Source organism: Herpailurus yagouaroundi, unplaced genomic scaffold (assembly GCF_014898765.1).
Source record: "Herpailurus yagouaroundi ecotype Mexico unplaced genomic scaffold, PumYag 182, whole genome shotgun sequence".
In the NCBI taxonomy this organism is placed as follows: Eukaryota; Metazoa; Chordata; class Mammalia; order Carnivora; family Felidae; genus Herpailurus; species Herpailurus yagouaroundi.
Genome location: NW_024412413.1, coordinates 43,913,082 through 43,935,577, shown reverse-complemented (window position 1 = coordinate 43,935,577; position 22,496 = coordinate 43,913,082). Strand labels below are relative to the sequence as shown.

Sequence of the window (22,496 nt, the reverse complement as noted above, 5' to 3'; positions counted from 1 at the left end):
CAATTAGGCATGTGTGGTGAATTCATTAGAGAATGTTTAAATCTACAAATAAAATAACAGAAAACAGCAGCATCCTTGCAATCCATTTACATTAGAGATAAGGAAAGTCCGACACGTTTAGCTCTCCGAACCAAACGAAATCATAAACGGCAAGGCTTCCCAGGGACCTGCGCGGAGGGAGAAGTACCGCGAGTCTGCGCGGGACCAGTGCGCAGGCGTTCTGAGGGGCGGAAGTTAGGAGGCGGGGCTAAGCCCGGACCTGGGAGCGGAAGAGGCCGGGGCTGCTGGCTGAGGCGCTGAGACCGTTTGGCCGTGAGTCCGGGGCCAGCCTGAGCTCAAAGTCCCAGACCCCGGGAGACGCCAGAAGAAACCGAAGGACTTGAGGTTCGGGAGCAGTCGCCGCTGGCTGCTGCTCTGCCTCCGCCCCCGCGGACGCCTCCGCCCCCGCCGCCTGAGGACGCGGCCCTGACAGGCCTTTAGGCCTAGGCGCGGCCCGAGGAGCCCGACGTGTTGCTGCCGGTGCTGCTGTGAGTAATACGAGCGCCCTCTCCACAGTCGTTTACAGATTAAAATGGAGGAAATTTCGTTGGCTAACCTGGATACTAACAAGCTAGAGGCCATCGCTCAGGAGATATACGTAGACCTAATAGAGGATTCTTGTTTGGGCTTCTGCTTTGAGGTGCATCGGGCAGTCAAGTGTGGCTACTTCTACCTGGAGTTCGCAGAAACTGGTAGCGTGAAGGATTTTGGCATTCAGCCTGTGGAAGATAAAGGAGCGTGCCGCCTTCCGCTTTGCTCCCTTCCCGGAGAATCTGGGAATGGGCCTGATCAGCAGCTGCAACGCTCACCCCCAGAATTCCAGTAGCTGCAACATGAGAGAGTCAGAGGGTGACCAGGACAATAACATAGACCGGTCCTGTGGTTTGGAGAAGTTAGGTATCTAAGTAGAAAAAGAAAAAAAAATAAAATAAATAAAATAAGACAAAAGTCCCAATTCCCATTGAAGATCCTAGCCTTTAAAAACCCAAAGTGGAGAATTTAGGAATTCGGATCCTTTTATAAGTATATTACCTGGAATCAGCTTTGAAACCCTGGGCAGGAGGAGCTGTGCATCCTGTGCACCGTACCGTGCAGGTCGAGCTCTACAGCAGAAAGTGCACAAGTGTACTGTGTCCAGTGCACAGGTGAGCAGCTGTGTACCCAGCGTATAAATCCTTTGGTTCCTCAGCCTTGCCGTCTGCCTGATGTCAAGGGCTTTCTCGGTTACTGACAGTTTGGACATAGCTGATGGTCAGGCCTTAATCACTGGGCCTCAGTGGGACTGCTCCTGTGATCTCTGAGCCTCTGATTTGGACTTCTCCAAGACAAGTGAAAGTCAGGTATGAGATCTGGATGTTAACAGTTCCAATTTGGGAAAACCAAGAAAAAGAATTACAACTGAATCTGGTAGGGGAAGCTCTGTGATCTTGGCTCCAACAAGAAGAAAAGGTCAAAGCTACCAGTTTCCCAAAGGTCCAGCATTTACAGTGACTTGAACAGACTTGGGGACAAGGGCTAACCTTTTGCTGAACAGAGCCCTTTGTCTTGCACCCCACCCGGTGGCATAGGCTTGGTAAATGGACAACTTGGTTATCCGGGCAGGCTGAGGATTTAGTTATGATCCCTTGAAGAGGTAGCAGGGGCCTCTGCAACTATGCACGATCTCTTAAACTGCAAGATTCATATCTGGATATATGATGCTGTGAACAACAGTTTGGTGGGGCAGTCATTTTCCTACTCTGAGTTACTATAGTGTTACCTAGCCAGTCCGTGTGTCTGACTTGGTCATTATGCCAGGTCACTACCTGCCTCTCATGCCAGGGGCAGGCCTGAATTACTGAAAAGTATAATGGCCATGCAGGAGACTGTGATTTGAAAGCTGAGCCCAGAGGGGACCTCTTCCAGCTACCTTCAGTGTTAATGGGTTAGTGCTAGGAGCCAAGGAGCAAGACTGGGTTGTCTCTCATCTGACTGCAGTATCCTATTGAATGCCCCTGTTCCTTGGGTTGGTCAGTCAAAGCTCTGTTATGGTGACCATCTAGACTGTCCCCACCTCTGTCCCTCATGAGGGGCAGCCCCTTCCATTCAGTCCCATTTGGACATTCTTGACAACAAGAGCTGTCCTTTTGTTGTCAGAAGTCAGGGAATGGGATAGGCAAGGATGGGAATGTGAGCCACATATCAAAACTACCCTCCACTTTACTCCCTGATCGAGGGTTTATGAAGTGTAGAGGGGTGAGAGCCCCAAAGTGAGCGGGAACGGTGCTGCTTTATTTGAAATGTTTTCTTACCTCATTCTGTGCCCCAGTAAGGGGCCCAGCCTCATCTGTCTGGCTTGGCCCCATGTTCCTACTGTCCCCTGCTCCACTGCCTATCTGGTGCAGCTCACGACTCCAGGTGCTGCCTGCCACCCTGCTTTCACACTGACCAGTTTCAATTCATCTCTCTTGATGCTCCTGCTTCTGAAGCCTGCCCAGTTTCCCTTTCCTTGGCTTGTTTCAAGTTTTTCTTTTCTTCTTCTTCTTCTTCTTCTTCTTCTTCTTCTTCTTCTTCTCCTTCTTCTTTTTTTCTTCCAGGAGATCCAGAGAAGAATCTTTCTGAGGGGTTCCTCTGTTCAGATTAAAATGGGGAGAGAACATAATTTTTTGTATATGAAAGGCAGTGTCATGCCTAAGCATTTTCCTATAGGACTGCCTTGCTAGATGCCTTCCTGCTGTGTCTTACTTCATAAGGAGTTACATCTTCCCACCTCCACTTGGATACTGCCTCTTAGGACCTAAGCAGAAGACCAGGAAAGACTGACTGACACACACGGGGATGGAGTGGGTCCTGATCTGTTTTCTCTAAACCTTGCTGTGCATGTATCCTTATCCCAGAAGGAACTGTTCGCACTGTATGGACTGATTTGTGTTACATATAGACATTAAGGGAACCATAGTAATAGGGCTGGCTTCAAGACTGTCTATTATTGCATTCTCCCCCTGGAATTGTTCTGGTCAGGGTTAAGGTGTAGTTACAGATTGGTCTTCAAGAATTGTAATAACTTTTTAGAAAGTTAAACTTCAGCAAGAGCTAAAATAATTTTGGGTTATCTGCCCTTGATTTTATAGACATCTCCTTCTAAGGGGATACATAGGGAAAGGAGGATCTAAGTAAAACTCTGGCCTATTCCCAAATAACGTCTGAGAAACAGGCTGAAGGTAGGGTCATCGTCCACTCTTCCTTCAGGGAGGGAGCTCTAATTGTGATATTACTGTTTGCTTTCTGGTCTTTCTCTTGGTTAGAGGAGGAAGAAGTGGAAAGTAATTTTGAATAATCATTGGTTCATATTACCTCCCTCTTGGTTATTGTTTTTGTTTTTTGCCCTCCCGTTATTAGGGCAGTAGCCCTAGGCCTCTCCTGGTTGGGTATGAAGTGGGCTAGGTCCAACAGGTGCCCTGAGGGGACAAACTAACTCCTTTCTTTTCTGGGGAGTGAATGCTCCCTACCATATAGTTGACAGTGGTTAGGAACTCTCCCTTTCCCTACCTATCTTCCCCCTAACAGCAGAATTCCTATCCCTCCTTCCTTCCTCAATTAAGTATATTGATCACCCTGTAATTCTATTATGTATCTGAGTGTGTGTGTGTGTATGGGGGGAAGGGGTTCTTTACAAATTTTTGTGGTTTGTGGCTTTTTCTTCCATACATTAGTTCCCACCACCGCATGTCCAGGGGCCATTGCCTGGCATTATCGCATGCTGGGATCATTGGGGAAGTGTAGTGAAGCTCACCACTGTCCTTTGTTTTGGAGATTATTATTTTTGCATAAGTAGTCCATCCTATACAGATTGCTAACTGTGTATTCCCCTTGCCCCTATGGCTGCTGGTGTAAATAAACTGCATCTCCCCATTGGTAAACAGTACTAATAAAATTTTAAAAAATGACTTTATTTAGACTGTATGTTCATCTTTTAAGATTATACATGTTTTTCAGGTATTGATGTAGTAAAATAAATGTTGAATTGCTGTTGAACCTTTATCATTTTCTCCTGAATGGGAGTTTTATCAAAGTAGAGGAACTTTGTCCAACTTTATTTCTCCATCTAGTCCTACACATTTAGCCTTCTGCAACATCCAGTGTAAGAAACGAAGTAGGTGGTAAAGTAAATACAATCCAAGCCTGTCACTAAATGAGTCCAATATGAAAGTCAGTTCTCTTTGAGTGGAACTCCAGATACCATAATATATACATTTTACCACCTTTTCAAGCTCATACCCTTGCTCTCAAAAGACACATGATTCATAGCAGAAAATGAGTCGGCCTTTCTAAAGGTAATTTTTTTCCCAATACTTTTCATTATTTTTTTACCCCAACTCTTTAGGTCCTTCAGTTTGTTTTTAAAGTAATTCTGAGAATTTTTATTCCTTTCAGTTCCTAATCCAGAGGTGGAGCACTTCTCTTAGAAATTATACATATTGCTTAGTGCTGTTCAAACTTACTTGTTGGCTAAATGTTCTAGTTCATTAAAAAAAAAAAGTCCCAAATTGGAAGTAATATTTAGATGAGTAAAAATTATGATAGAAATGGGGCCAGCAGAAAAATCATCTCAGCACAATACCTCAGGGATGTTATGGACCTGTACCATGGTATTGAGTCACCTAACATTTAAATGTAGCTGCAACAAATACTTTTGGATTTTATTTTGTATGTTTAGATTTAAATTAAATGTATTTGGTGCTAACCTAATTTTCCGAAATGAGGATTTGCAAGATCTCAATGCTTACTGGATCCATTTGATTTCAGGACTTTTAAATTCTTCCTTTTCATGTTTTCTAACTAATGATCTTCATATTTAAAAAGAAAAAAAAAAAAGCATACCTTTTAACTCCCTGGATACTGCATTTTAACTACAGCATGTACCTTGAGGTCAGGAACCTAATTAATGGTTACTTGATGTTGACAAAGATAAAGACCCTGAAAATAAAGTATGCTCTGTAGTTAAGTATTCAGGAAGAGCTTTCTTTGCACACAGTAATAATTAGTAATAATTTAGTATTGGTCATTATAACTCATTAGGACCCATCTGAGTTACTTTTACCTTTGAGAGAGAAAGAGCGTGAGCAGACAGGATCAGAGAGAGAGAGAGAAGGAGACAGAATCTGAAGCAGGCTCCAGGCTCTGAGCTGTCAACCCAGAGCCCAACAAGGGGCTTGAATTCATGGACCATGAGATCATGACCTGAGCTGAAGTTGGATGCTTAACAGACTGAGCCACCCAGGTGCCCCTTATGTGTTATAATTTTTTAAAAAGGGGGTACCTGGGCGGCTCATTCAGTTGAGCATCTGACTTTGGCTCAGGTGATGACCTTGTGGTTCATGAGTTCCAGCCCCACGCTGGGCTCATTGCTGCCCACGCAGACTCCACTTTGGATCCTCTGTCCCCCTCTCTCTCTGCCCCTCCTCTGCTTGTGCATTCTCTCTCTCTCTCTCTCAAAAAACAACATTTTAAAAAGTATAAAATTAGTATATTAATGTGCTAAAATAAAAGCCCAGCACTTGTACTTTATTAAACACCTTTTCATGTTAGTCCTCAAAATAGTTACCTTGGTTAGTGCTGGTTCTCAGATCAGTTAGAGTAACATCAGACTTTAGAAGTTTCACTCTGCTGTGGAGGATGCAAGCTGTTTAATTCTCATTCATGTTCCAAATAATGCCCATGATGCTTAGGAGGATAACGTTTGTTACAAGTGATGCACTTGTTAAAAAATATTGCAGATAAACCTATAAATCCTTGTGTGGCTTTTCTCTTTCCATATTTTTCAAAATGTTTTTCAAAAATTTTCAATCATATATTACTTGAGCCTTGCTGGAAAAATGTGTGCTGAAAAGGAAATAGTACATTCATTTTAGAGATGAGAAAATATGTTCAAAACAGTGATTTACTCATATTTCAAAAAAAATACAGAAGCAATAGAAGCAAAAGTAGAATTCTGGTGCTAGGCTAGTGCTCGTTGTTGAAGCAATGAATTTTTAAACTAATAAATGAATGGAGTAAAGGACAAAATGACAGTTAAAGTAGAATTAAAAAATTGAGATGCTAGTGAAAACTTAAAGGCAATGAATCTGAAAACATTGAAAAAATGGAAAATCTTTAAAAATATAACTCCAAGGAACTTTTATCTTTTTAACAAATGAATACATCTAGAAGTTAAGAAAACTAATCTCATCTCTACCCAGATACATAAACACTAGCTACTTAGAATTTTATAGACAATACGACAAAAAAACATGATTATAAGCTAAGTGTATTGTGAAGATAGATGAAAAAAAATGAAGATGTTAGCAAACCAACTCCTTTAAAATATCAAAAATAAACATTATCAACAAGTAAGGTTAATACCAGGAAAGAAAGATTTTTACTCAGAAAATCATTGAAGAAAAACCATGTGAAAATTTTGATAGATACAGAAAAATAGTTTCAAAATTAAATACCAATTATTGATTTAAAAATGCTTATTAGTCACATAGAAACAAAGGCTAAAAAAGTTTCATACAATGATAAAGTATGTATTAAAAAATCTACAGTTGCTTTGCTTAACCGTGAATACTTGGAAGTATTCTCTTTAAAAGCAGGAATGGAAAAAAAAAATTCTCATTCTCAAATGATATCAACATGGGTAATTTTATAGAATCTATTAACATACCATTGGAAATAATGGTAGAATACAATAGAGTTGCTGGATATAAAATCAATATCCAAAATCAGAATAATAGAAATTTTAAAACTTAACATTTACAATATGATGCAAAAAAAATTATAATGGTCTTATGAATTAATATGACAAGAGAGGTATACAGTTTTATGGAGAAGATGATAAAATTTTCTTCTGGCATATCGAAGTAAACCCAAATACATGGAGAGTAATAGGGTGTTCATAGATTGGAAGTTCATTATCATCACTCCAAATATATGAATTGAAAGTAATCTTGATTAAAATCCAAGTGGATATTTTTGTGTAATTTGACAAACTAATTTTAAGTTTTAGATGAAAAGCAAGGTGCAAGAATAGACAAGATCTTTTTAACAAATTGTCTTACATAGTGTGGTTTTGGTGCAGAAAAAAACAGAATAAAGATTTTAGAATTAAACGGAAAAACACACGCACATTTATATTATTCTGGTGTATGACTAAATCCAAATCCTAATGTACTATAATTAGTGGATTATAAACTAATATATTGTTCTGGAATTACCCATAAAACCATGCGAAAATTTATGTATAAAACCATATAAAAATTACCATGTAGATTTAAGACTTACTGTGGAAAAGTAAAACATGAAACCTTTGTAGAGACATGTAGGAGCGTATGTATATAATTATAGGAAGATTTCTAAAGTAAACCACCAAAATAAAAGATTGACATATTGGACCATTTTCATAAATGTAAAGCTTTCTGTGCCTTGTCATACTAGAAACACAAAATGCTATGACATGCTACTAGAAGTGCCGTAGTTCTTATCACTGGTAAATTGTTAAGAAAATAGTTACACAATTTACAAATGAACAAAGTAAAGAGCATCTCATTTGAAGAAATTCAAATGGCAAAAAAAGATGTGAAAAGTTTACTTAGATTCAGAGAAATGCAAACTAAAAACATGAAATACCAGTTTATACCATTCAGTGTGGTTAAAATAAAAAAGGGTGATGATATCAAGTCTGAGAGTCATATAGAGCAATTAAAACTCTTATATTTCTGGTGGGCTGTAAATTGATATATTTTTGAAAAGCAGTTTGGAAATACTGCAGTTGATAAGCATAACCAATACTCCAATTGTCAACCTCTTGTACCATTATTTGTAATAGGAAAAAGTTGAAAGCTATATAAATTCCCATTTAAAAATAGTCACTAGGAGCACCTGGCTGGCTCAGTCAGTTAAGCATCAGACTCTTGATTTCAGTTCAGGTCATGATCTCACAGTTGGTGAGTTCGAGTCCCACGTTAGGCTCTATGCTGACTGACAGTGCAGAGCTGGCTTGGGATTCTCTCCCTCTCACTCTCTGCCCCTCCCCCGCCCCACACAGGTGCTCTCTCTCAAAATAAATAAACATTTAAATAAAATAAATAAAAAATAGAAATAGTCACTATACAGAAGTGAAGATAGCCAAGGCTATACAAATAAATACTTAGTAAAACTTATATTCTTATAATTTGCTACCTTTTGTTTGAAGCTTAACAATGTGCAAACCAATGCTATATATTGCTTAGGGATATATACATACGTAATAAAAAGCATACCCAAATGCTAAACTGGACTTCTACTTCCATGTGTATATGATCTAGATATTGGAAAAAGACTTCTTGATGCAAAACATCTGAATGAATACTGAATAAATTGCAACAAAGATACTACAAGGGTCTTGCTATCCTGCCAATAAAGTAAGGGAAACACACCAGCTTTCCCTCATAAATACACACACACTCAAAAGCACAAACCAGAGATACAAGCAAAAACAGAAAGTGGTGCTGCACTGAGGAACATACAAACACCGGAAACTTTCAGATGAGAATGGGAGATTATGCCTTTATCATCAAAAATTGAGACCATTACGCTGCACATAAATACAAGGCACCTGACATACTCTTTTCACCCTTACTGAAAGGATGGCCAGAGTGAAAGAGACAGAGACCTTCCTGACTACAGAGCAAACAGATAAGAAAGTCTCTGCCATGGCCTGAGCTGAAAGTAAAAAATAAAAATAACATCATCATCATCATCATCATCATCATTTCCTTTGGGAATATGTACCCATATCTTTGCTTTCACATAGTTACCTACCCTGCTACTCAGAGAACAGTCCACCTGAAAATTGCTTAGTATGTGTCCAAGATGATACACCTCTTGACCATGTGATAGAATTTGGGTCCCTCAACATTCTCACAAAATACAAGCTCGCAATGAAAGAAACATCTATTTCTTTAAAGATTTCAGAGACTGGGGCCTGCTTTGGATTCTTCTCTCTCTCTTCGCTCTCTCTCTCTGCCCCCTCCCCTGCTCATACTCTGTCTCTCTCTCTCAAAAAAAATACATAAAACATTAAAAAAATAAAGTAAAAAAATAAAGATTTCCCTTATAGTTATCATATTCTGCATTTAATAATGCTGCTTACAAGAAAGGAGTTCTGATTCTGTAGATTATTATTTCTGCTAAATCTCTACAAATGTAGTACTACTTTCCAGTAAATAAAATTATTAAACACAATATAAAGGCTATGAATTAAACCCTTAAGTCAGTGGATGGAATTACAAACATGAACAAGAGAGAATAATGATGCAGTTATGAAAATGAAATGATTGGAACTTTTCAAAATGAAAAGAATGCCAGTAAAATAAAAAAATTCAATGTATATGGTAAAATCTCAGTTTAATCAAACTGGAAAAAAGAGATAAAGGAAAGAATCATCATGAAGCACAGTCTGTTGGTGATGTCACTGTGCTTGCTTATTTAGACAGCAGAGTGTGTGTTTGTGTTTGCCTCCTTGTCTCCCATTTATAACCCCTCGGGCCACTTTATTTTGATTTTTCTTCGCTGCACTTTCACCTTTACCATTATAATTATACAGTTTAATTATATATTACATTATAATGATAAAAGTGAAAGTGCAGCAAAGAAACAAGGTGGTGACACTAAAAGTGCAATCAGATGTGATCAGAAGATGGCTGACCATGGGAATGGTGATACTGCCCACGTTCTCAAGACCCAAGGTATGCAGCCAGAGGAACTTAATGAAGGCAAAATTATCAATGTAAATGAGAAAATGTGACAAAAAGAATAAAGATGTTTCAGAGGAAGTGAAACTACTAGTATACTTGACATTAAGGGATATCAGATATATTTCAAAATATTGAGGGCACAGGGGGCAAAATGTGTGGTAGGTGGAATTCTAAAGATGGTCTTGAGATTTTTGTTACCTGGTTATTCAACCAAACAGTAAGCTAAATACTATCGTGAAGGGATTTTGCAGATGTAAGTCAAGTGCCAAGTCAGTTGACCTGGAGATTATTTGACTGGACTTGACCCAGTCAAGTGAGGACTTTAAAAGCAAAGTGTTCTCCATTTCGTGGTAGAAGACATCAGATTTGTGTGGGAAGGATTCAGTGAACCATTGCCGGCATTGAAGATGAAAGGGGGGCACATGAAAAGGAATGCAGGTGCGTCTTGCAGCTGAGTGGCCTTTCTGATAGCTAGCAAGGAAAGGAGTATCCATCAGACCAAAACCCACAGAAAATGAAATATGCCAACAATCTGAATGAGCTTGGAAGCTGATCCTTTCCCAAAGCCTTCAGATAAAAGCCTAGCCCAGCTGGCACTTCGTCTTTGGCTCCCGAGACCCCTCTGCCAAGCGTGCCCTGACTTCTGACCCGGAGAACAGTGAGATAAGTGAGGACTGTTTTAAGCAGCTAGATTTGTGGTAAGTAATTACACAGCATTAAAAACTAATACAGCTGTAACTGATCCAAACTGAGGAAGGATTATGATAACTTTCCAAGACTTAGAAATATCCTCATCCCAAATCATGACTTATTTATGAGAATAAGGTAAGCACTGTTAAAACTAATCTTGATGTATTTTAATACAAATGAAAATTATTTTCAGTGTTTCTAATATTTATATTTACAGCATAATAAATAAATACTGGTTTTATGATTTTTTACTTCCTCATACATTTGCTCACTGAAAATAAAAGAGTTTTTAGGGGCGCATGGGTAGCTCAGCCAGTTAAGTGTCCATCTTCGGCTCAGGTCATGATATCTCAGTTCGTGAGTTTGAGCCCTGCGTGGGGCTTTGTGCTGACAACTCAGAGCCTGGAGCCTGCTTCAGATTCTGTGTCTCCCTCTCTCTCCATTCCTTTCCTGCTTGCACTCTCTCTCTCTCAAAACTAAACATTAATTTTTTAATTAAAAAAATAAAAGCTTTTAATATTTTCACAAAAAAATTTTTAAAGTGATTAGATGACCTTAATTCTTCCCCTTTGTTAAGATTACTTTGCACTGTTTCAGCTTGCATGATCAATTTTACTGTCCATACAACCTGCAAAGATAATGCTGCCTGTATTACTATCACAAATAAGTGATTATAATATTAAAATATTTCAGAGATGTTAATACTGTATCTTTTCTAAAATATATTCCAAATTCAAAAAATTAGCAGCCAAGAAATCACACATCAACTTTTGATAGATAGCGTAGGTGGGTTAGCCTAAAACGCAAATGGTATGGGTCCACCTAGATAGCTCTAAGACTGAAGAAAAAGAAGGAAAACAGTTGGTAGCAAAAGGGGAGAAAGAAAAATATAGGCTAAAGGGAATGGGGAGTATTTAAACAAGAATCCTTGGGAGGAGGAAGGTACTATCTGCATTAATGAAAAATCTCAAAGTGAATTGCATAAGAAAATGCAAAGTATAAGGAGAAAAGTTGCTGGGCATTGCACTCAGATGTTTGTCTCTTGATACTCTATTAGTAGTGAATTTGGGAAGGTAACTCATTCTTTATGAACTCTGACTTTCTCTTTCTACTATTAGATATAGCAATAGTACTTCACAGTTATAAAAACTATATACGTTTTAGCCTAGTTGGGATAATGGGTAGTGCAGGAATAAATTAAGGCTTTCCTGAGAAAGTGATACTTAAACTGAAAACATAGAGTTAGAGTTACCTAGGATAAATTTGTCAGAGTAGATGAAGAGTAAAATGGGAATGGATTGTTGGAGGGGGATGGAGATGGAACAAAGGAGTTGGAACCTGTGTGTTAGAGAGAGAACCCTGTGTTAGAGAAAGAGAACCATTCAAATGGAAAGCTTAAAGCTCCAGGGAAATTATCATGTTATGATTCTTGTAGATGGGGGAAAAAAAATCTGTTAATTGATATAAAACCACGTATCCCTTCCATTTCTATCAGGAGCATCCTGGATGCTCTTGAAAGCAAATGTCATTAGATGGTGATCTTTAATATTGGCATAAATCCCTTACTTGGATTTTATCAGGTAAATAGATAAATCATAATTAGGGATATAATTTCACAGAACTCTAAGCAAACAAACTCGTTAATATAACACCTTACACCTGCAAGGTTAATCTTACATCTGCAAAATTCGAGTGCTGCTTTAAATACATAATGGCCTCTCTACTGTTAATGTGTTTTTGTCTCCTAAACTTACTCTTCTCCCACTGGATTCTCCCCAGTCTCCCAGCCCTTTCTGTTTTCAGACACATGCACCCATGCATGCCCATATGCCTGTGCACACACATGATGTAACTAAACCAAGCCCCAGTTCAGAGTAAGGTTAGCTAATCTGCTTTTGCTCTTGCTGCTGTATGAATTATTACCGTTTAGGGCTTCCTTGCAGAGCAACTACTTTTACAGTTTGAAGGCATATTAGTGTTGGCTTCTGAAGTACTTCCCTTCCAGCTAAATTTTCTTTTCCAATTGAAAGTGCTTGTGTTATGTCTGCTTAATATTGGATTCAACAGTGATGCAACAATTGATTTAGACTTTGTGTAATAGATTGAGGAAAAAAAACCCAAACAGTAAGCTCAGTTGTGACTCTACAACAAACTCTGTGACCCCAAACAGACAAGTTCTTTCACTGATAAATTAATAGGCTTAAATGAAGTGATTTCTTGGTTCCATTCCACTTCTAACATTCTGTGATGCCATGAGCTAAACTGTTTACTCCAACCCATATAAAGCATGGAAGGTCCAGATTCAAATAACTTTATCCTTTAATTTTTCCATATATCCCAAATTACTCCATCAGTTAATCCCCTGTACATTTTTTACTATATGCCAATGCAAGGCATACCTTTGTTTCTAACTTCTGATCAGTTTCATACTATTATCAAATATTACTTTCTGTGTAAATTTACCACTTGCTTTAAAGACTTACTGTCACCACCCCCATTATAGTTTGGCCTTCAAATCTATTTTTTAAAAATCTCTGTTAGTCTGTGGGCCTTAACTAGGTAATGATATAATTTATTGCCCAAAACATAATACTTTCGAAAGGACAAGGAGGCACCATCAATAACACCTAAATAACCGTTGTAAACCGAGACTCTCCCAAGAAAACCAGGATGTAGGGTCACTCTAGTAATAACCCTTTGGGCCCTGTTAAGACAGGAGGTCTGATAAATATTTTATACATCCACACGATAAAGTAGCTTAATTATCTTTTTCAATCTGAACCTAATAAATGCCCCTAATATACCACTTTCTGCCTCTAGTGCTCCCTTGGGACTATCTCATAGCTTTCCCAAGTAGTAAAAATTGTAACTGTTATAGACCAGTTGACACTATTATCATGCAGGGTGGGGTAGACTGTACTATACATTATTTTTCTTCCTGTTAATAATGAATAACCTATAATAAATACTAGATAAACCAATTGGAGTCTTTATTCTTTTATATATTCTACCCTATTGGAATATTATTTGAATAGAGGTGGTTTTATTAATCTATTCTTGCACCCTTCTGTCATTACACAGAAGAGTTATTACAGCTAATGTTAATAAGTCGGCATCTGATATTTAGGGATCTTGGTTGTCGACTTTTATTTCCATCACAGGGAAAACTTATCAATAATATGTGGTATGTGAACAACAGATTGTGACAGCCCCCTCTTTGGAGCACTCCCCTGCCTACTCTACCTCCCACCACCTCGGTCTCAAATCTCTATGCAAATCACTCTCACCTCTCCCATGACTAATGGAGAGGAACAGAGTAAGACAGTCCTTGTAAGCAGGGACCATTTACCCTAATATAGCTCCTTACGAGGTGGAGAATTGTCTATTAGAATGTAAGTTTCATGAGAACTGACAAGATTGTGTTGTATACTGCCCAACACAGTGTCTAGCACATTATAGATGTTCAATAAATATTGCTAGAATAATGACAGAAGTAAATGTATAATGAATGGAATAATGTTCTGTCATATAATTCAGAATAAAACAATGGATTCATTTTGTTCTTAGCAAAGGATGAACAAAATTCTCTTACCATTATTTCAATTATGAAATCAATCTTCTTACTAGATATTTGTATATTCCAGGTTTTCATTTATCTTTTTTAAAAATGTAACATCACACACTTTTAAGCAAATTCAGTTTTTCTAAGAATCAAGAATTTTAAAATTATCTTTTAGAAATGTAGCAAACTACTATTTGTCCTTTTTTGCCTAGTACGTTGTTAATCCAAACAGTGAAATGGGAAGTTTTTATATTTGGTTACAAAAGGCAAATAAGATAAATTAATATTCATCTCATAGCTTCCATTTCCTATGAAGCACCTTGGCAATTAAAATTTGATGAGTTTATTTTCTCTTTTTGCGGGACAGCATGAATGAGATCATCACAACTTGCGTAAGAAGCTAAAATGTTAGGTTTTGAGGGTGGACTATTATATGATGATTTAGTCACAAATTTTACATTTTAGTTTTACATAGAAAAACAAACTTATGATCAGGTAGCTTATTACAGCAAAAGAAAAATTTATAACAAAACATACAATACCACAACAAAAGGAGCCAACAAATCTTAGCTACGATTAAATTTAACCACTAGAACAGAGAAAACTCCTAGCTTTAAGACATTTCTCCATTTGCCTGCAGTGCTCATATATTCCATCATTTATTTTTACTGTTGTGCTTGCTAAAATTAAAATCATTCTAAGGTTTTATTAACCCTGGCATATTTGTTCTTGCCATGATGGAAACTGAACTCAATTTTAAATCTTGATTAACTTCTTTTAGTAACCAAACAATAATTTCCAAATAGTGGCCAAATCCTCTATCTATTTAGAGCCTCAGATAATTTCATGTATGGATAAATGTCATGTTTGAATAGATTTTTTTAAGCAATTACTTTTCAAAAGAATTCACCATTGGAAACATCATTTTTAGATTTGTGAACAAAGACAAATTGTTAAGAAAATAACAACTAGATTTTAAATCATTTAAGCTATAATTTTAAATGTCACCCACTTTTCCCCAGTGATTTTTTTCTTTGTTCTTAACTCTGTGGCTTTGCTACAGGTCAACCAATTACTCAACAGTTCAACTAGAGAATCAGTGAAGTGGCTTCTGAGCATCATTTAATGGAAAGAGCCTTTGATCTAAAAATAATTCAAGTGCAATCTCACAGAAGGACCAAATCAATGTACTAGATTATTTTAAAGTAATTGGAATTTATTTTGAACTAATTTGTGACTTGAGTTAAAGCCCCAGACTTGAAAACAAGATGATAGTACCTGTTCTGCCAAAGAAGAGCCATGTGATCATTGATAAATCATCTTGAAACTCATGTTTTCTCACATTTAAAACAGGAATAATAGTTTCTACCATTGTACCTGCACAGTGATGTTGTCAGAATTAAATAAAGTCATGGCTATGTCAGGGTTTTTTAAATATCAGTGTATTTTATTCTTACTTGCCTCAGATCAGTCAATGCATATGAATATTGCAACTGCATACCCAATGTTCACTAATGTGAGAGAGATCTAGTGGAACGTTTGGGAGTTGCCCTCTATTTAATGTCTTGTTATCTGTCATTGAATTTTTTATTTTTAAATTTTTTTTTTCAACGTTTATTTATTTTTGGGACAGAGAGAGACAGAGCATGAACGGGGGAGGGGCAGAGAGAGAGGGAGACACAGAATCGGAAACAGGCTCCAGGCTCCGAGCCATCAGCCCAGAGCCCGACGCGGGGCTCGAACTCACAGACCGCGAGATCGTGACCTGGCTGAAGTCGGACGTTTAACCGACTGCGCCACCCAAGCGCCCCTGTCATTGAATTTTTAATTGTCTTCAAAGGATACATATTAATTATGTATTCTAGAAGGAAAAAGAAGTTACTTCTCTGCAGTGTGTTATCTCTTTGTTTATTTGGTAATTTAAACATGTATCCAAGTATTGCAGTAATTTCACAGAAAGATGCTCTAACCAAAAAAAATCTTTCAGAGTAGTTGATGATGCATTTTGCTATTAAAATATTTTTAAGTGTATGTAAATGTGTGAGTATAATTATAATCTTTACTGTGTCACATGTGAAGGAGAGCACAGCTTATGTAAAAGAGAGCTTACCCAAGAATTACACCTGTTACCTTAAGTGCTTTGCTTATTCTAAAGGCCTATTTATTACATTGTTGTTACAGGATTGCCAATGTCTGCACTAAATATTGCACTAAATACTAAACGTCAGCAAAATATAACAATTTGACTTCTTCTATCATAATTCTTTGCCCATTATATATATATATTTTCATCATGGAAAAAATACAATTACATAATTTATGTAGCTTCCTCCTTCTGTCTTTGCTCTCTTTTTTCTCTGGACATCGGCTGTGAAATGCTTGCCTGTATCAGTAATTCATTCCATTATGACTTAGCAATATGAGATGCGAGTGGTCCGTCATGAGCAAAATATATAAATGTACAAACCATGTTTTGAAGAACTAAAAAATATTTTTTCTACATATACAGTCCAATTAATTCAGTTAAATATTGTGCATTTATTGTAAATCTTTGTAATAGCAAATATTATAATTATGATATACTCCTAAGGCAAGATATCTCTCAAAAACAGGTTTCATTTTCTTAGTCCTGTACTCTTGTGAGGGAAATCAGTAAACTCAGTTGAACCTTCTAGGCTAAGGTTTAAATCAAGGAAAACCTTAGGATATAAATATCATGGGGTTAGAGCATCTCATTTAACATTATACACTGAATACATATATTTTTCTGTTTTATCATGATGTTTGCTACAGAATCATTCATTTTGAAAATAATTTCCCATTCGATCATCTCTTATTTAATAAAAGTCATCCTTTCTGCTTCCAGTCTTAATAGGCTTTTTTCCAGTTGTCAGAATTGTTTTTGGGTTGGTGTAAATACTTGTTTGTAAATACATTAAGAAGTAAAAAAGGTTTTGGTATAGCCGTTTATTTAAGACTTATGGCCTACCCAGCATAATTAGAATTGGTAACTATTGGTAAATATACTTTCGATGCTACAAATATCTCTTTCCAAATAAACAATGTTAACTTCTCAGTTTGAGTCACCAACATCAGTATTTCCAAGAATATGTCACGGTGACTGTTGATCCGGGGGTTCTAGATAAAAGTTAATATATATGCCATCTTAATAGGTATTGCGTGTCTCTCTGTGTGGGCAGTCTCATAACCTCCAGTTATATCTCTGTTAGACTATAGGATAATCATCTCATCCCTTGAGACTTCTCTCACAGATCCCAGGATGAATTTTTGTATGCTAAGCCATTACAAATGTACTTTCCAAATTTGGGGAAAACCATCTGGCTCTTTTTACCAGATGTGATTTGTAGACAAATGGATAAAATCTGTATCTGTATGTAATAGAGATTGTATTTAAGTTGAATGGTTCTAAATTAGTGCAGCTTTAAGATGCATGAACACTCTGCCATTACCATCAGTAGTAAGCACAGGTGGTCCAAGTTGCTAATCCCTTGGTAAGATTTTAGATCTTATAATGTCTTTTGACACTCAGTCGACTTGAAATGAATTTCTCAGTTGAGTCACCTCTATAAATTTAACTAAAGCACTGGGGTTATTGTCTACAAATATGAAAGAAGAAAAGAACATTTAACACTCTCATTTAATAATTGTCTCATGAGCTTGTTCAAAACCAAGTTGAGTCTTTAGAAAAACAGTACTATGCAGTGGCAAAGTGTAAGGATTTAAAAATTACAGAAATCTGGATTTTAAACCCAGCTTTATGACCAATAATCTTGCCATTTTGCATATTAGATAACTTTTCTGAGCCTAGGTTTTTTTTCATGTGTGCAATGGGGTTTTAAAAACAACTGTTTATGTTTATTATAAAGATTAAAAATTACGTACACACAAACACATGCACGCAAATATGATTAGTGTATAATGACTTCATTAAAACAATGTATCTATCCTCTGCAACAGCAAAACTATCTACTCGCTGATTTCCTCACCTTATCCTCACTTTATCTTCCCTATAAACAGCCAGAGTACCCTGCCTGTAGCAGAGACCCTTGTTTGAGTTTGAGATACCTTATTTATGTTTGGAAATTTAGTACAGCAAAGCCATCAAGGTTATTTTAGGGGATATGTCATGAAGAAATACTACTTTTATGGGCTGAATTGTGTCCCTTCAATATTTGTGTATTGAAGTTCTAACCCCAGTACCTCAGAATGTGATTGCATTTGGAGACAGGGTCTTTAAAGAGATAATTAAGGTAAAATGAGATCATATGGGTGGGCCCTAATCCAACATGACTGGTATCCTTATAAGAAGAGGAGATTAGGACGGGGACTCACAGACAAAAGGACTACCATATAAGGACACAGAAAGAAGATGGCCATCTGCTGCTAAGGAGAGAAGCCTCCAAGAACTCAAACCTGCTGACACTTTGAACTTGGACTTCTAGCCTCCAAAACTGTAAAATAAATGTTTGTTGTGTAAGCCACTCAGTCTGTTGTATTTTGTTATGGTAGTCTCCGCAAACTAATACAACTATATGTTGAAGCCAAGAGATTTGGTTTAAAGTTGATGACCTATCATCTGAAATGAGGGCGGATTCTCAGTACATACAGCCTGGTACTTATAATTCACATTAATCCTGCCAGATTCTCACAGAATTATGACCAATGCTCACTGATGACGCTGAAAACTAAAGGTACGTAAAAATTGTTAAGAAAAATTTTGCCATGTTTTATGCCAACATTTGACAGCTGCAATACAAGTAGCAGACCCAGAAACAGAACTCAGGACACCAGATGGATCCCACATCACAGGATAAAGGAATACAAGCACATGGCAAGAGTAGGGGTGAAATTGAGAAGCATCAAAATGGGAGACAAAAATGATGTCAAGTATTTTATTTGTAGTTTTTCAATGAACTTTTTAGTCCTAATAGCCCAGAGAGCACGATTACATATAATTACAGTTTATATTGAAGATGGATTATTATATGACATAAAACTTGAGTTAGTCAAAGAGTATGTCTGTAGAGTGGGTAATTGGGGACACTGAAGTTATTAAAATGTATCTGCAGCCAATTTGGCAATTATTTGATTTAGGAATCAATCCAGAATATATTTAGAAATAAATGATCCTAATAATTTTACATAGATGAACAGCCTGATGAAATGAAGTTATCAAATACTGGCATTATTTGCCATTCAGGAAAAACTAGAAATGGCTTTTTTAATGAGCGATATGTTTGGAAAAACACAAGGTCTCTGAAGCCAAGTAAACAGCATGAGGCTATTGGGTACAATAAAAAATAAACAAAAAAGCAAGGCTAATCATGAACAAATTTTTGAATTAAGAAGTTTTCTCATTTTAAATGCTCAAGCTGTGTTTCTTCTTCTACTGCCATTTGGTAACGTTTGACTGCCATTCACCAATGCCCAGTGCCCAAATGTTGTTCAGTTTTCATACATGCTGTTTTTCATTTATTCATTCAACAAATGGTTTTTGAGCCCTTTCTTTGTGTCAGTCACTCTTACAGTTCTAAGTTCTAGAGGTTTTTAAATAGCACAGAAAGAATGTCTAAGAGGATAGAGCGAAACTGGATTTCTTGGTAAGACTAGAACATGCTAGACCCATGTCCATCTCAGAGCCTTTATATTCACTGGTGTCTCCATTGGGACCACTCTCTCCTCACATCTTCACATCTCATTTTTCATTTTCCAGGCCTTTCCCCACATTATTTTAGAATACTCCAATGGGTAAGGATGCAAAAGGCCTTAGGACCATCCATACAATCAAGTCTCACAGGAGAAAAGGATGAGTTTCATGGCTGGAATTAAGGCTTAAGGAGTTAGAAGACCCTATGAAATAAAACTGACCTCAGCAAAACCAGCTGATCCCTACTCTCCATTTCTGCTATTTATTATAACCCTAACCCTAGCCCCTAGCCCCTAACCCCTAACCCTAACTTCCCCAGTTGTCCTTCCACTACTGCAGGTGTTACTGAAGGCCTTAAGAGTATGGACTCTGATATCAAAGTGTTGGACTCAACTAGATATATGATCTTTGATCAGTTTTTTTAATCTCCCTGTACATCAGTTTTTCACATCTGTAGGATTTGGAAAGATCTTAAAATCCTTGTAGGGTTGTTTTGATAATTGAATGAGCTGGTATATGAAATAATCTTCCTAGTGTCTGCCTACATATGTCCATGTTATTATTGTTAAGTGTCATTTCATGTCTCTTCTCTTTTGCTCCCCTTGTATTTTTTATTCATTAGCAGCCACTTCTGCTTCACGAGTTTTACTTGGTACCTTCTCCCTACATTTTCAGCCTTCTGCTTACCCCCATATTAACCTATGTTCCTTTATTTATTCCTCAAGAACGTGATCTTGATTTAATCAGCACTGCCCATGTTTGACCAAACTTTAGTGAGAACAAGCCAATCTTAGTTTCCCCAGTCTCCTACTGGCCCCATGACAGCTGTGACTCAGCAACAAAGAAACACATCCTCCATCATCAAAGGTACTTTTAGGCACTGAGACCCTAATAGGCTCCTCTCCAAGGTATCCACAACTCATGAATGACACATGTTATCAGAAGTCTAATTACAGTTTACAAATGCTGGCTCCTATTAGAGAAGACTGTGGAGATGTTGGAGATACTCTTGAAAAGAATATCAGAAAACTAAGGAAGGAAAAAAGAAGTAAATAGTAAATGAGATTGAAATAACACAAAACAGGAAGTCTGATTTTTTTTCTCCCAGAAAAAGTAAGTTGTTTCCACAGCTGGAGGCTAAAAACAGCTGCATTATCTATAGCCCATTAAATGGAGATCAGTCATTAATATTTTACTCATGTACACACTTCATTTTGATGCAATTTTCCTGTATAACCAGCCAGAATCATTTGCAGGATATTTAACAAAAATGATGGAAATACTCAGCTGCATCTGTTCATCATTTGGCTAACCATATTTTTGCATAAATTTAACATGGGCGTAAGCCACCACCATTATTTTTCTCATCCTTTTACTTCGCTGTTCAAATCTGCATGCCAAAATTTATTATTATTCAGGTATCCAATCACATTACCATCCCGCAATCAAGTCAAAAGCAGCAAAGCAAAATTGAGAAGATGCCGTTCTCTACAACCACAGGCACATACCCTACTTCCCTGAGACAACAACCAGGGGTTGTTGCAATGACAAACAGCTTTAATAATGAAAATAGACTCTCGGTTTTACCTACACAGATGCGGGTTAATTTTCTTCTTCCTTATTAGAATCCTCACCAGCTCGCCTCCTGCGCCCTGCCCCCAGTTAGAGGAACGAGTTGGCAAACACAACAACAGTTCTGTTCATTCTCAGTTTAATATACAATTTCTCTTATACACAAAGGGGTGAAATGGTTTCTAAAAACATTGGCTGGTAATGATGACAGTGGAATCTAATTCCCGCAGGTGCTCACTTCATACTTATCTCTCCGCTGGAGAGTGTAATAAGGTTGTCAGGATTATTGAAGTTGACAGAGCACCAAGCTCAGATTAATTACATCATAGAATTCAGAAGGAATTAGGAAAAGCAACAACACTGCTCCTAGCAAATGCATGTATTTTTTTATAGCTCTCTAAGGACTCTCAGTATAATATAATACAAGTGAGTGAAGGGTGACTAAGTATAATTGATTTGCAGGTTTTGTGATACAGATTTTGAAAGATTAATTATGCTGAGAGTAAGAAATTACCACCACAATTCCAAAGAAGATACTCAGAGTGGAATATCCTAAATTAGGGAAGAGTAATTGAAGGGTAAATGAAGGGTACTATTATATATGAGTCTCCTACCAAGTTCCAGAAAATTCACATTCATCGCAATATTTAATTCTTACAAACAAGGAAAATAGGTATTGTCCTTTAAAAATGGAAACTGAAGCTGAAATAAGAAACTTCCCCCAAATCTCATATCTAGCGAGCGGTCAAGCAGCATTTGAATTTCATACACAGATTTCAATCTTTTTGCTCGTTAACATAGGTAATATCAAAGTTTTGCTCTTGAAAAATTGCCATGTTAGAATGAAGAAAAATTTATATAGGAAAAAACTCATATGATAATAAATAAATGCATATGGAATTCCTTCTTTAAACAGTGCTAAGGACTTATATATTTATTTGATTAAAATATAAGAAGCTGTGAGAATTCAGTGAGTCACTTATCATTAGCTTTTAAAATCTAAAACATTTTTTAAATTATACAGGGCAGCCTACACTACCACACTCATCAAAAACTAGATACGTACCACCGCTGCTGGTTGTAAATCTAAAATACGCTAGGATAAAGAATAAAACATAGTGAAAAAAGCTTCTGGGCAGCTAAAATAGGTATTACAAAACATTTGCTCCTCAGTTCACACAACAAACTTGCAACTGGATATTATATGGGA

The 22,496-nt window shown here is 37.1% G+C and overlaps 1 protein-coding gene across 1 annotated transcript; it reads left to right on the top strand.

The window, feature by feature from the left end:
• The first annotated feature begins 241 nt into the window (after positions 1 to 241).
• On the top strand, positions 242 to 3,970 carry ATXN7L3B (ataxin 7 like 3B). Its single transcript, XM_040491409.1, has one exon. The coding sequence runs from the start codon at positions 572 to 574 to the stop codon at positions 863 to 865; it is 294 nt and encodes a 97-aa protein (XP_040347343.1). The 5' UTR covers positions 242 to 571; the 3' UTR covers positions 866 to 3,970.
• The last annotated feature ends 18,526 nt before the right edge of the window (positions 3,971 to 22,496 follow it).

Bases quoted from the DNA above. Each gene is read 5' to 3' on its own strand.
- ATXN7L3B (XM_040491409.1), top strand. From the start codon at position 572: ATGGAGGAAATTTCGTTGGCTAACCTGGATACTAACAAGCTAGAGGCC.